The 13,412-nt window shown below is 49.2% G+C and overlaps 4 protein-coding genes across 4 annotated transcripts; 1 reads left to right on the top strand and 3 right to left on the bottom strand.

Annotated features, from left to right (window-relative positions):
- Positions 1–3,082: 3,082 nt before the first annotated feature.
- On the top strand, positions 3,083–4,019 carry N7447_007140 (C2H2-type zinc finger protein; the record flags this gene model as incomplete). The annotated part of the gene is made up of 2 exons (XM_057231402.1): positions 3,083–3,257; positions 3,310–4,019. 2 exons carry the CDS (start codon positions 3,083–3,085, stop codon positions 4,017–4,019), a joined length of 885 nt encoding a protein of 294 aa, XP_057086492.1.
- A 487-nt stretch (positions 4,020–4,506) lies between these two features.
- Positions 4,507–9,514, bottom strand: N7447_007139 (Lipase class 3; the record flags this gene model as incomplete). Its single annotated transcript, XM_057231401.1, has 6 exons — positions 4,507–7,581; positions 7,639–7,948; positions 8,140–8,473; positions 8,531–9,173; positions 9,231–9,252; positions 9,306–9,514. The coding sequence occupies 6 exons, from the start codon at positions 9,512–9,514 to the stop codon at positions 4,507–4,509; spliced, it is 4,593 nt and encodes a 1,530-aa protein (XP_057086491.1).
- Positions 9,515–9,731: 217 nt separating this feature from the next.
- N7447_007138 (MFS transporter) lies at positions 9,732–11,308 on the bottom strand (the record flags this gene model as incomplete). The annotated part of the gene is made up of 2 exons (XM_057231400.1): positions 9,732–10,736; positions 10,787–11,308. 2 exons carry the CDS (start codon positions 11,306–11,308, stop codon positions 9,732–9,734), a joined length of 1,527 nt encoding a protein of 508 aa, XP_057086490.1.
- Positions 11,309–11,889: 581 nt separating this feature from the next.
- On the bottom strand, positions 11,890–12,813 carry N7447_007137 (WD40 repeat domain-containing protein; the record flags this gene model as incomplete). Its single annotated transcript, XM_057231399.1, has 1 exon — positions 11,890–12,813. One exon carries the CDS (start codon positions 12,811–12,813, stop codon positions 11,890–11,892), a length of 924 nt encoding a protein of 307 aa, XP_057086489.1.
- Between the last annotated feature and the right edge of the window lie 599 nt (positions 12,814–13,412).

The following is a 13,412-nucleotide window of genomic DNA, read 5'->3' as shown; positions in this document are numbered from 1 at the left end:
TACTGTAGTAGACTTTCTATACTTGTAGGATGGTAAAAAGATTATTGTAGATGAACCTTGAAAATGTGGAAATGAGCACGGAGTATAGAAGTCAAAGTCATTGGACACGCTGATCAGGATTCAATATTCAATAAGCCAATGCATAAATAGCATATAATATGTATACTACTGCAGTCTTCGTCGCGGGAAGATCCTATGCGCATATCCTAGTGATCGGACGCAGACAGGTGCATCGGATTGAATGCCAGATTAGGGCTTGCTGCCACGTGAGATGGGGAGGAAAAAAAATAAACAAGGTGCATATTATATTGCATTTCGTCCAATGAAAGTACCTTCCAAAGTGGTACAAGCGTAAGATCGGATCTACCAATCCCGATCGGCGTGTAACAAGCTTGGCGGTTTAGAATTTACCGTAATTTCGGGGATCTACGGAGATATTTAGGTAATTTATGGTAATTTCTCGGCTTATAACCTTCCCAAGGAATGGAAGGAAAACCACTCTAACTTTTTGGAACTCACGGATTTTTAATTTTAATTTATAGTTTTGAATTTCCCTTGAAACACAACATGATGTGATATGTGATACAGCAGAACACAATACAGTCGGCTGCATGGATATGCAAGTGCCATGTGTCAACCTCTTCACAAGGCAACCTGTACTTGGGCATCGTATTCAGCGTATACATCGGTAGAGGACATATTATTAACAATGTATCACACTGAAGATCCAGGTTCCTCGTGCGGCCATATTCAGCCCCACTGATTTGCGACCATTAACTCGACCTGGATAAGCCTGTGTGTCCGGGAAGAAAGGGGTGAGACAGTCGCGTGGCATGGGCCCATTGCCCCGGGACCAAAAGACGATCAGCGATCACGGCTGAATCCGCTACCTACCCGGATCTATGACCAAAATAGGATAGTTCGATCACTAATGTTCCTCGGTTCAGATTGAACTATTGATTCTTGAATAAAAAAATAGAATGTGTGCGTGGCATGATAGTGTATACTATAGAATATAGTAGAGTGGAAGGGGGAAAAATAACCCTTGTATCATTTGAATTTGAAAAAAATCTAAACGGAAAGCATAAAATTCCTTCCATGGGACTCGAGCGGATCACACTTTTCCCGGTTTCATAACAAAAAGAAAATCTGAAAAGGAAAAAAAAGGAAACAAAAAATAGGCTTCCGACCGTCAAGTTTTTTTTAGAATGGAGATCTCTTAAAGTGTCTTTCCTATGACACTTGCAAAACTATGACTTACATGACTTTGGCGAGGAGCTGAATATGAAAGGTCAAATATCGTCGAACCAAGGGAGACCCAATCAATGCCCGCGGAATACAAAAATCGGGACCAGACTCAGTTGAGGATAGGCGATCCGTACAAGTGCCGACAAGGGGGTTGATCATCCGTAGGCCCGGGACGATCCTGACGCTCGAGCCATTCTAGAATAATCAATCGCTATATATAGGGGGAATACGGAGTACCGGGCGAGATACATGTAGAAGCAAAGGAACAAAAAATTAAATTAATATACAATTTAATCTATGTCCTGTTGTCATCTACTCTACCTTGAACAGTCCGTTCTATAGTATTCCTCCGTCGGCGATCTCTCGTAAAGTGGTAAATAGTGGAGCTCGCTTCCACGAGGCCGGGATAAATCCACCGCTAACGGCCAATCCCCAGTCGTGCCTGTGCAGAAGTGCACGGCCGGAAAACATTTACAGGTAACGGTAATAGTAGTAATGTTCCAGAACGCCGATCGTTTCATTAGTTCCTTTTGTCTGGTAGAGACTTAGTTCAGTTCCATGGCTTCGAGGAATGATCTTCAGGAGCATGGGTCCTAGAACGACTCTAGGCCTTTGTCACCTTCTTAACTCAGCAGGTATGGGGACTTAACTGCCGATGAACTTTCCTCTCCAATCTGAAACTATATCCACGATTGGCGACTAGAGTCACAAATTAACTGAATATCGTATACGTATTATGCACCAGAGTGGACAGACAAGTTTTCCCCCATGCATGATATACATGCATGTACTCCGCTAAATGTGCCTGGATGGCCTGTGTAAGCGAGCCCAGGGCCATGGATTAATTGTTTCAAATATTCCCCTTCCTCACCTCCAGCGCTTAGAGCCGCCCTTGGTGACAACCCGTGATTGTAGCGGTGATGGGAATAGATTAAATTAAATTCATGCATGGCCAATCCATGGTAAGGTACTCCGTACCCGGTTCAGCGTATAAGCAGCGTAGGCGTAAATATGAATCCAAGGTTCCGGAGGTGTGGCCCAAAACGGACTAGTCACATCCCTTTGTGACCTTCCCTTTTCGCTTACGCCGTTTTTCTCCATAGCCACGCGACAAATGATCTCCTGAACCGTGTGCTCCCCGGGTTTTGAACTTTTATTATTGTTATTATTATTATTATTGTTATTATTATTATTATCGTAGTTCAAAGTAAGACATCCCAAGAATGATTATATCAATCTCTACTCTGTAGACGACACGTTCATCGCTCTCGCAGATCAACAGATCACTGATCGATCAGCCGTTTATGGGGTGGCTTAGGATATGTGACAGGTCCAGCAGGATCTGCACTAACCGTAGCCGAGTGCAATCGTCCAACGGGGTTTTTACGGCCTCCCAATTTGGGTTTAGGGCGCTGCACATCCCACAAGGCTGGGTGGCTAGGGCTTTCCCTCTCGCGTGGTGGAATCGTCATTCCCCACGTTAATCTCCGAAAAGAATTATTATTTATTATTTATCTCGCTTAGATTAATTTTAAATTGAATTTGTTAAACCTAAAGTAGGAAAAATCAATTAAATTAAGCTTTGGAGCAGACTGCGTCTCATTAAAAATTAAACGTAAAGAGAAATTAAATAAAATAAATACCAAAAAAGTATTAAAATGAATTAAAAATGGTAACGTAAATCGTAATTTTGCCTGAGTCGGCATCGTCCGCTGGCGATCATCCAAAGCCGCCCGCCTGCTTTCTAGGTATAAACCTCGTGGCATCCCCCACTCACTGAACAAAGCCGAACTTGAAACGCACCTGGATCAAACCTCTCCAACACTTGTTCATCATGGATCTCGCCAACCTCCTCTCTCACACGGCTGTTAAGCCGATGTATACTCCTCTTGAGTCCAGCTACTATAAGCGCTCGCTGCCTCTGTCGCCGCCAGCGGAAGAGCCTAAGGTTTCATTGCCTTCAATCTCGTCTCTCTTCGAGGGTGCCGATGGTGCTCAGCACGCAGCTAGTAAGTAGCCCCAACCATACCTCAACAAACATCTTATCTAACCCTATACCAGAGCGCCAACGTCTCTCACCATCTCTCGGCGAACACCACGTCCGCGTCCAGTCCTACGAGATGCCCCCAACACCACCTATGCGTCCCGGCTCTGGCCACGCCCACCGCCGCGCATCACCGGTGGAGTCGCTCTCTCACAAGGAAGCCCACCACCACCACCTACACCGTTCTTCTATCTCAAGCAACGGCTCAATTCACATCCCCCGCAACACAGCACCCTACGCCTCACCCGCACCAAGCGTCTCATCTTACACATCTCCAATCGACGCTCCTCAACAGCCAATGTACTACCCTCGCCCGCCAACCACATCTTCCTTCCAGCCCTCAACCCCAGCATCAGCTCCCCAGTTGCCCACAGTCCAGGTCCAGACGCAGCAGCCTCACTCACACTCCCACTCGCACTCGTCTTCGGCTCTCATCTCCCCCGTCACCCCGGCCTGGCAACACCACCATTACTTCCCGCCCTCTACTTCAGCCCCGTACCAGCAGAACCACGACCGCTATATCTGCCGTACCTGCCACAAGGCTTTCTCGCGTCCTTCTTCTCTGCGCATCCACTCCCACTCGCACACTGGTGAGAAGCCCTTCCGCTGTACCCATGCCGGCTGCGGAAAGGCTTTCTCTGTGCGCAGCAATATGAAGCGCCACGAGCGTGGTTGCCACTCTGGTCGCCCCGGTCCTGCTGCTGTTGCTACTGCGCTTGCTGTATAAGCGGTTGTGGCTTGTCTTGATACTCTTTCGATTCTTGTCATGTTATTTTTTTTAGGAAGGGGGGGTTTTTCTTTTGTCTGGTGGGGATTTCTTTTGTTTGGCGTTGTGTGATATGCCGTGATGATACCCTGGATCTTGGTTTTGATTCTTTTTATCGGATTCCCATTTGGTTTAGATGGGTCGGTTCTATACACCATATAAAATTACGATTCTCAATGTATATTCTATGATGAAGACCATTTCTCTCTGTTTTGTTATCCTGTAGTCCTTGTAGTGCTCGTATTTCTATATCTTCATAGTCGTTTTCTTATGACAAGTCAAGTTCCATCAACTACTTCTTGTACACACTGTTCGAAGTATGAAGCATTAACTGACTGACCTAGACAACTATAAGAGGTCCGTTAAATTGTACACTTTAAATCTTGTCTATCTGTGCCCTAAACGTATCATCAAATCATTACAACCATAAATGCCACCCTCCTGAGGTCTACTCATCCAAAACCCCCCTCACTAACGCAGCAAGACTAGTCTCATACCGCGCCGGATTATGATCACTCAACATCCCACCCGCAAAGCGCAACTCACCAAACCAAGCATCAACATCCCGAATAAACCGAATCTGCACACGAGTCGCAGGCCTCCCAAGACGCGGATATCCATCGACCCCAAGCTCTGGAGCCGTAAACGCATCCCGCTGCAGAACCCGCATCGTCTCAACGACAAAAACCTCACCGGGCGGCATAAGCTTCGGTGCACGCATCTCATCGCGCAGCAATTTCAACGTTTTCCACGCCCAGGCGTCTTCGCCGACGCCATCGCCAGCATTGACGACCAGCGGTGGCTGGTTGACGTAGAATTTGTGGATGATGCTTTGGCGGACGGAATCGCTGACCCGTTGCTTGATGTGTGCTTTTGCACCTGTGGCGTCGTCTTTGAAAGATAGTGACGCGGTGTGCATGTCGTGTAGGATACCTAGTGACAGGCTGGGAACTATGTCTGAGCCGTTCACGATTGTTGTTATAAGGCCACGTGTGGCGAGACGGAGGAAGGGGGACATCGTCGCTGGGGGGCCGTAGGCGTAGACATGGATTGGTCGGTTCGCGGGGATGGTGTAGGTCGGTGGGCTGGGGTCTGCGATGTCGGGGTTGGTATCTGCGGTCAAGAGGCGGGGACCGGTGGCGGGTTGGTATGAGGCTGTTACGAAGGATGTGCCTGTTTCGGAGGGGTTTGGTTCTGAAATCATTGTTGCGAGAAGTGCTGCGACGCCTCCGCCGAGCGAGTGCCCACATAGGACTATGCCGTAGTCTTGGAATTCTTCTAGTGCAGCACGTAGGGTGATCATTACTCGGCCGCCGCCGCCCTCCAGTAACCGCTTGGCTGAGGCGTGCATGCCTTTGTGCACTTTCCAGGTTTTGCCCTGCCATTCGAGGTCGTCGTAATCGCAAGTCATGTCTGTGAGGATGTCCTCAAAGCCCCATGTTCCTCGTAGAGTCAGAACCACGGCTTTGGAGTCATGGTCGATGGAAAGATAGTGGACTAGTGGGAAGCCTGTCTCTGTCTCACCAGCTGAGTTCGAGCCACCAGCTGGATCGACGAATGATGATAGAAGGATCGTTGAGGGTGGAAGACCTGCATTCTCTGAGAATGCACTGTGCTCGTGGCTGTCTGACTTGGTATTAGGTATATTCTTCGAGCCACTAGGAACGCCCATGACTGTGAGTGCATTTGAGCCATATGAGGCAGCGGAGAACCGACAGAACCGGCGAATGTTTTGCACGAAGTGTCTCTCTGGAAAAATGCCTGGAACAAATCCATCGCGGTTGAGCGCCTGGATGGTTTCCATGTCTTCATATGCACTTTTGCGAGGCCGATGCGCAAGCAGTAGCGATGTCTCGGGCCCTGCAGTTGCTAGTGAATACAGGCTTGGGGTATATGATTGAGATCTGTTATGCATAGCCGACGAGCCAGGGCGGCTATCATTCGCATACACACTCCCGTCTGCTTCTGATCTTGTCATAGATAGGGAGCTGCTGCTGCGAACGTGAGTCGGCGATCCGGGACGCATACCAGCGCCACGGCGTGAGAGGAATGTGTCGGTTTGAGTGAGGAGCGACTCTTGGCTCTTCTCTCTCACCGCGAAATGTCCCCCTCGTGAGCCCCTAGAGGCATGCATCTCGTGAGATGGGGCGTGTTTCGTTTGCGACTCTGGCGACTGTTTTTGCGTGGAGTTTGGGAAGGGCGATCTTCGTAAACCCCGATTTGGGACAGGAGTTGTCGGTCGATAGCTTAGAGGTTCGGTTTGTCTCTTCTTGAGAGCGGGCCTGTTGGAAACCTCTCGCGCAGTGGCTTGTTTCACAGCCGCTGTTCCTTTTGTAGGCCTGGGAGGGAGACGAGGACTTGGAATCGCCGAGGCCCCAGATGAGATAATAGATGGCCTCTTTCCCGGTGGCCGTTTGACTTCACTTTTTTCTAGAGCAGCTGGCTTAACCTTTTGTGCAAATTTTGCGAATGTGCCTTTGCTAAATGTAGCCCTGGGAGATTCATTCGGCGAGTCGGGAGTTGTTCCACGGTGCTTGGGAGCAATGTCCTGTGTAGCATCGGGATGCAAATGGGACTGATCATGATGAGATTTCACCGGACTATTGGATAGTGAGTTGCCTGGCAATGCTCGTGTATGATGATCAGGCTCAGGTAAGGCAGAAATTCCAGGGCCGTCATAGGGTCGCAGCTGAGTGTTCTGGGATTTGTTGAAGGCTGTCCTAAATACCACTGTATGCCTGGGACACCGTCGCTGGCCATCGGCCGTAGTGGTGTCCCCATAACCATGATCATGATGGAATCTCTCCTCGATCATTTTTGTGCCAGGCGGCGCGGCGATCTCTGCCGTATCATCATCGTAAATATCGACCGTGATCGTTCGCGCCGTCAGGACTTCCGATCTGATAGATGCATGACAGCCTTGAGGAAGTTGGCTCATAATGTAAGCGCGGATATCCTCATCAGACACTTGCTGCTGGCCATCGAGCGGAATAGAGAGACGATGCCCAAACGCATCAGACATGCTCGACCGTCGTAGCACATCAAAAGCTTCCTCGCCGTTTCTAGGCACCACAAAGGAAGCACTGCCAGACTCCAATGACTCTTCATTATTGCGATCGGGGATTTGTAATTGATGGGATCCGATCACGTCTGCTCTTGCGCCGTTGTCCAGGATGACAACATCCCAAACAATCTCATCCCCGCCATTCTGTCGCAGATGTCTTTCGGTATTCTTCTTACCCCAACGTTGCAATAGCGCAAAGCCCAAAGAGCCGATGAGGAGGTCTCCGACACCGATATTCTCGGTGCTTGCGCCGGGTTCAACGGATCTAAACTCACGTCGAATAAGCGTGATGATAGCCGCAATGGCCCTCGAAGACTCGGTGGATCCAAGAATAGCATCCAAAGTAGACAGAAGTGCCTGCGAGAGATTTGCAACCGAAGACAAAGTGGTTGACGAGAAATGAAATGTCGCTGCAGCGAAAAAAGATGCCGAGGTCACTGTCGTGTGGAGCGTCGCCAACTAGGGGGTTGTTAATTAAGACCAAGTCGACAGCCCCTGCAGGATTCAGGAACATACACTTCGCTCGAGGAGAGACTCGGCTTCTGTTTTACCGTGTTCATCGCTACTACGAATAGCGACATCTCGTCCTGCCCTCGTCAAGATTCCCTCGACCAAAGCCCGACTTAGTTCCAAGCTAGTCAGAGTCGTGGCTCGCGCTCCATCTAGGGCCGCCCCACCAAAGAATGTGCCCAGTCGTAACGACAGCGAGGTCGACTGTGTAATCAAAGATATCAACGATGCGACTGGTCGCGGGAGCAGAGTCGATCCCGAGGGAGCATGAGCGTGCGGATAGTCCAGATCCATCTCATCAGGTTTTGCTTCATCCCTGGACTTTATAAACATATCAAGAATATTCAATCCATGAAGATTATACATTTACACTGTTCTTGTCCATGTAGGTGTGAGCCAGGTAATTCCAATTGTTGAAGATCGGCCATTTCACATGTGATCGACTTCCGGGATTTCTATAGACGTACTATGTACGGAGTACTCCGTACTCAATCTGATTCATCCTACATCATCGCCTTCACGTCACCTCCGTATTGCACCTTGCGAATCTGACTCCGGTCACAATCTTGCACCCTCCGAATCCCCGATAGGCCCATGTTCTGCCACAAATCCGCTAAAAGACCCTTGAGCACCTGCCTGGCCCCGTCTCGGCCCTGAATGCTCAGTCCGTAAATTACCGGTCGACCAACAAGAACTGCTTTGGCTCCTAAGCACAATGCCTTGATCACATCCGAGCCTGTCCGAATCCCGGAATCGAAAAGTACCGTCATCTTGTCCCCGACTGCATCGACTATTTCCGGAAGAACGTCCAGAGACCCGATAGCACCATCCACTTGACGGCCTGGACGAGAATTATTAGAGAAAAGCATGGGAAAAGTTGGCCAGAGAAGTCACTTACCACCATGATTTGATACGACAATCCCATCACATCCATATTCCAGCGCCAGCCTCGCATCGTCCACGTGCTGAATGCCCTTCAACACAATCGGCCCATCCCAATTCCTCCGCAAGAAAACCAAATCCTCCCATGAATGCGGACTGCCAGCGAAGATGTCCCCGATCCACGCACGCGAAGCACCAACAATATCCTCCTCAATCTTTGACCCAGTTTCCTTCTCGAACTTCGCGCGGAAAACAGGATCGCTAAACCCGACCTGGTTCCCCACCCCCTTGATAAAGGGTACATAGGCGTTATCCAAATCTGCCGGTCGCCACGCCAGCGACCAGGTATCCAAGGTAACAACCAGAACCGAGAACCCGTTCTCTTTGGCCCGCTTTAGCAGCGACAACGTAACGTCGTTGTCCCTCGGCCAGTACAGCTGATACCATCGCCTCCCGTCCTTATTAGCGGTCGCAACATCTTCAATCGAGCTCGTGCTCGCCGTGCTCATCGTATACGGTACCCCGACTTCTTCGCATACTTCTGCAAGGCCTGTCTCTTTGTCTTCGTGGAAAATACCTTGCACGCCGACCGGTGCTACGATAAGGGGATTATCGTATTTCTGACCGAAGAGCTCGACTGAAACGTTTTGCTCGGGTGTCTGCGTATGTCATCGGTCAGCGAGAACGTAGTTTTATTGTAGACTCTCTCGACTCACATTTCGCATCATTCGTGGGATTCTATCGGCCTCGTCCGTTAGTCTGGGTATTGTGGTAAACCTTTAGAAACCTACAGCTTCCACTGCCGGAATGCCAGCCGGTTGCTATCCATTGTCGCTTTCTCGCCTGCTCCGCCGGAGACATAATTGAATGCGCGAACGCCTAGATACTCTCGAGCTTGTTCCTCTAGCTTGCGGGGGTCGGTGGTGACGCCAGGCAGGATGCCCATTAAGGCACCCTTGCCATAGATCTCCGTTTGGTAGCTGCCGTAGTTATCAGACATCGTAAAACGTTGTGAGTCGTTGATAGTTGGAATGTTAGAGAACCTAAGTCCAAAGCTAGGGTATTAGTAGGTGCGGAGGTGGATAATTAGACCGAGGTTACATAGCTTCATGCTAGCTTCATGCATCAACCTGCTACACCAGATGTCCTGTTTTATAGACATTTTCCTTCCATAAATTGTACAAAGTCAAGTGAGTTATAGCTTTTAAATCATTGCTTTACCCAACAGCATAAGTACTCCGAGCTCTAAGTCGCTCACCACATCTCCAAAGAATGACTGGCACCGGAAAGCCAATAACAACAGCAACAAGAGCAAGCATAGTAGTTCCCCATCCATAACCCAAGGACTGATACATGCTCGGACCGAAAAGAGGAAATCCGAACCCCGTCAATCCACGAAGAATATAAACAGCACCCGTCGCACTAGCCGCATACAAAGTAAAAGCCTCATACAGATATGCACTGGTAGACTGGAACAGAATCATCGCAGCGCCGGCGAACAGCGCAATACCAAGATCAGGCAAAATCCAATGTGTGACGGCCTGTGCTGCCCAACCGTACCACAGCAGACCGACAGGAGCGAGGATTGAGGCGGGGAACATGAGAACTACTCTGAATTCCGGTCTGCCATTCCCGTCATGCTTTTTTTTCAGGGTTCTGTAGATTGGGTCTGCGAGGAACCCACATAACTGTGAACCAAGGAAGTATCCGATTCCCAGTGCGAGGTAGTTTAGACTAGCAGGACCGACGGGCTGGTGGTATTTCTCTTCCCAGAGAGCTGTGAAGGTGGAGAGAACTAGATACATTAGCCCGTATAGATAGGCATAGAAGAAGGCTAGGAGCTGGACAATGGGCTGGACTCTCAGTAGCTGCAGGGGTCGAAGAAGAGAGTTGCGGTATAACTGGCCCAGAGTCTGGTCTGGTTTCTCATAAGGTGTCATCAATAGAGCGTTTGGCGCAGCCGTTTTCAACATTCTTGCCTTTCTCCTGGCGAGGATGACGGGTGGATATGTCTCCTGCATGACAAGTAAACCGAGCATGATCAAGACCCCGTCGAAGATGGATGTCGCCCAGAATGCCCAGCGCCATGTTGTGTATTGAGTGATAAACCCACCAACGACAGCCCCCAGGGAAGGGCCAAAGACTGGCCCAAGATTATAGATAGCAATGACCCAGCCACGCTCTTCTTTGGGAAAGCAGTCGCTGATGATACCCGCGCCCACCTATGTTTGTTAGAGCAAGACATAGGCGTAGAAGAAGCGGGTGTACTCACAACAAGTCCACCCGCGCCTCCAAAGCCGGCGAGTACACGGGAAGCCAGTAGTTCGCCCTCATTCCGAGCGAAGCCACACACCAAGTTGAAGATCAGGTAGAATGTATTCCCCAAGTGCAAGACTGCGGCTCTTCCAAACATCTCGCTCAATGGTCCTAGTATCAGAGGGCCGAGACAGTAGGTCAGGATGAAAGTTGACATGACTAGGACTGCCTCTAATGAGCTGCTCATGTGCAGTTCATCTTTGATAGTGCTCAACTCAGGTGCGACAATTGACGAAGACAATGGCATTAGAAACACCGAAAGAGAGACAACAAGTGTTATCGTCCATTTCTTTGATCTGGGCCAGTTCAGTGGGTTTCCGGGGTCGTTTTCTTCAAAGTCAATGGTCAAGGACTGGATCTCGGCCTTTTCTTGGAGGACATTTTCTGTGATTGTGGGTTTGCTGTTGGTTTCACCATCGACTTGGTGATGAGTTTCATTTGACATTGGTTGGTTTAATGTATTTGCTGATTGGCGCATGATCTCAGTCCAAGTAAAGATACTGGCAAGAGACAAATGTTGAAGGGTACATTCTATCAAATTGACTCATAGAGCTCGATCAGAGCTAGAGTGTCCATCTTTGCCTATTTTGATGCTATACTGATTAAGCGTATGCGATAGGGGTAGTAGCAACACATACCGTCCTATTGGCTAATAAACTAGGTAGAAGAATCCGAGTGAGTCACACTAACCCTGTACAAAAGTTGGGAATAGGTAGAGATCTGCAGCACATCCAGCACGTTCCCGCGTCTCACATTTTTGCGTGAGTAAGCTTATGGATTGAAAACCTGATGTACAAAGTAGTGTTCTTGAATAAAGCGGACGAGCTTGACCATAGCGACTTCGACCCTGTTCAAACTAGGTAAAAAGGACAAGTTTTGGTTCCGGATTTTGATCAATTAAAATAAGTTGATTGCTAATCGCAAGTAATTGCATGCGAGCTGAAGAATCAAGAACATTGGTGGGTATCTCAAACAAAAAAAATAAACAAACGCGTGCGTCAAAAAGAAGGATATTCCCTCGTATTCCTAGACCATCCTCAGGCCATTGCCGAGAGAGAATCACGCCGAGTTCCAGATCTTGATAGTCATGTCATCAGATGTGTAGACTACCATGTTATCATCGGCAGACAAAGTAATGGCCCGGACCCACCCCGAATGTCCCGTTAAGACTCGGACGCAGGAAAACCCTGATGGCGCAGCCCATACGCGAATCGTCTGATCATCGGCCGCAGATACCACTTGGTTCCCATCAGCAGAAAATTTGATCACGCGGATAGGGCCAGAGTGACCTTGGAGGACGTTGAGCATGGCGCCAGAAGTTGTATCCCAGATGCGCACGTCCTTGTCCTGCGATCCGGACGCTAGCAGCTTCCCATTTGGAGAGAAGCAAACAGCCCTGATTGAAGTTTCATGGCCACTTAGTTGATGGATTTCATTGCCGGTGGCTGTGTCCCAGAGACGAATTGTGTTATCGTCCGAGGTTGAAGCGACGGTCTTTCCGTCAGGCGAAAAGGCCACGGCCCACACCCAACCCGAGTGCCCATTGAGGGTCTTGAGCAGCGAACCTGAGCTCGCATTCCACAGTCGTACCGTGAAATCATCTGAGGCTGAAGCGAGGGTTCTTCCGTCGGGGGAGAATTCCACCGCTCGCACTTTGCCGGTGTGGCCTTGCAGCATGCGATAGGTGAACCCGGTGTTTACGTCGCTGATGCGAATGGTCATATCATCGGAAGCAGTGGCCAAGAATCGGCCCGCTGGGGAAAATCTCACAGTGCGCACCCAGTGGGAATGGCCGTTGTCTTTTGCGGCTCCGCGCTGGAGACCGGTGTTGGCGTTCCATAGACGGATCATCATGTCATTGGAGACTGAGGCGAGAATTTGACCATTGCTAGAAAGGGTCACATCCCAAATCCAGCCGGTATGGCCATTAAGGGTTTTGGATGCGACTAGCTTCCCAAAGGAAGGAATGACTAAGTCGGCCATTGGTCGGTACTTTTTCTGGATGATTGGATGCTTTTTAATGCTTTTTGATATTTTGATTGTGCGAGACCCAGGAGAGCGGAAGGACAGGATGTCGATGTTCCAGATCTCTTTTGGTGGAGAAATGAAAATATCAAAACTTTCAGATAGCAAATTTCAGGAGTCGTTTGCGAAGCTCTGTAAAACGCGAGGTGAAGGACTTCTCATGGTGAGAGTGAAGTTAAGAGTGTGATCCGTCAGCAATGCATTGCGGGGTGAACGTGAACAGGGCAGAAAAAAGTCCCGTTCATGGCAAGATATCAATCCTTGACTATAGTGCAGAAGAGAACCAGAAGGGTGATAGTTCGTCTCGCTTTCTGCAGCAAATAGGCAATGGGCAAAAAAATCACAGCGGGATTTGGGATTAGGTAAGCTGGCCAGGCCCGTCTATCGCGAGATCTGCTGACCTGCCTATTTTTGCTCTGTAACGGTAGACTTTTATACCAGAGAAGACTTATTATAGCTAGATATATGTCTAACGGGTGTCTCTAGGCTAATTACCAGGGCTTGCTGATATTAGACTTGACTTGTAGTTAAGTTACCTAGTTAACTGGCTGCATGTC

Source organism: Penicillium robsamsonii (genome assembly GCF_028829455.1).
Source record: "Penicillium robsamsonii strain IBT 29466 chromosome Unknown utg000003l_segment0_segment0, whole genome shotgun sequence".
In the NCBI taxonomy this organism is placed as follows: Eukaryota; Fungi; Ascomycota; class Eurotiomycetes; order Eurotiales; family Aspergillaceae; genus Penicillium; species Penicillium robsamsonii.
This window is presented reverse-complemented; position numbering and strand designations above follow the sequence as displayed.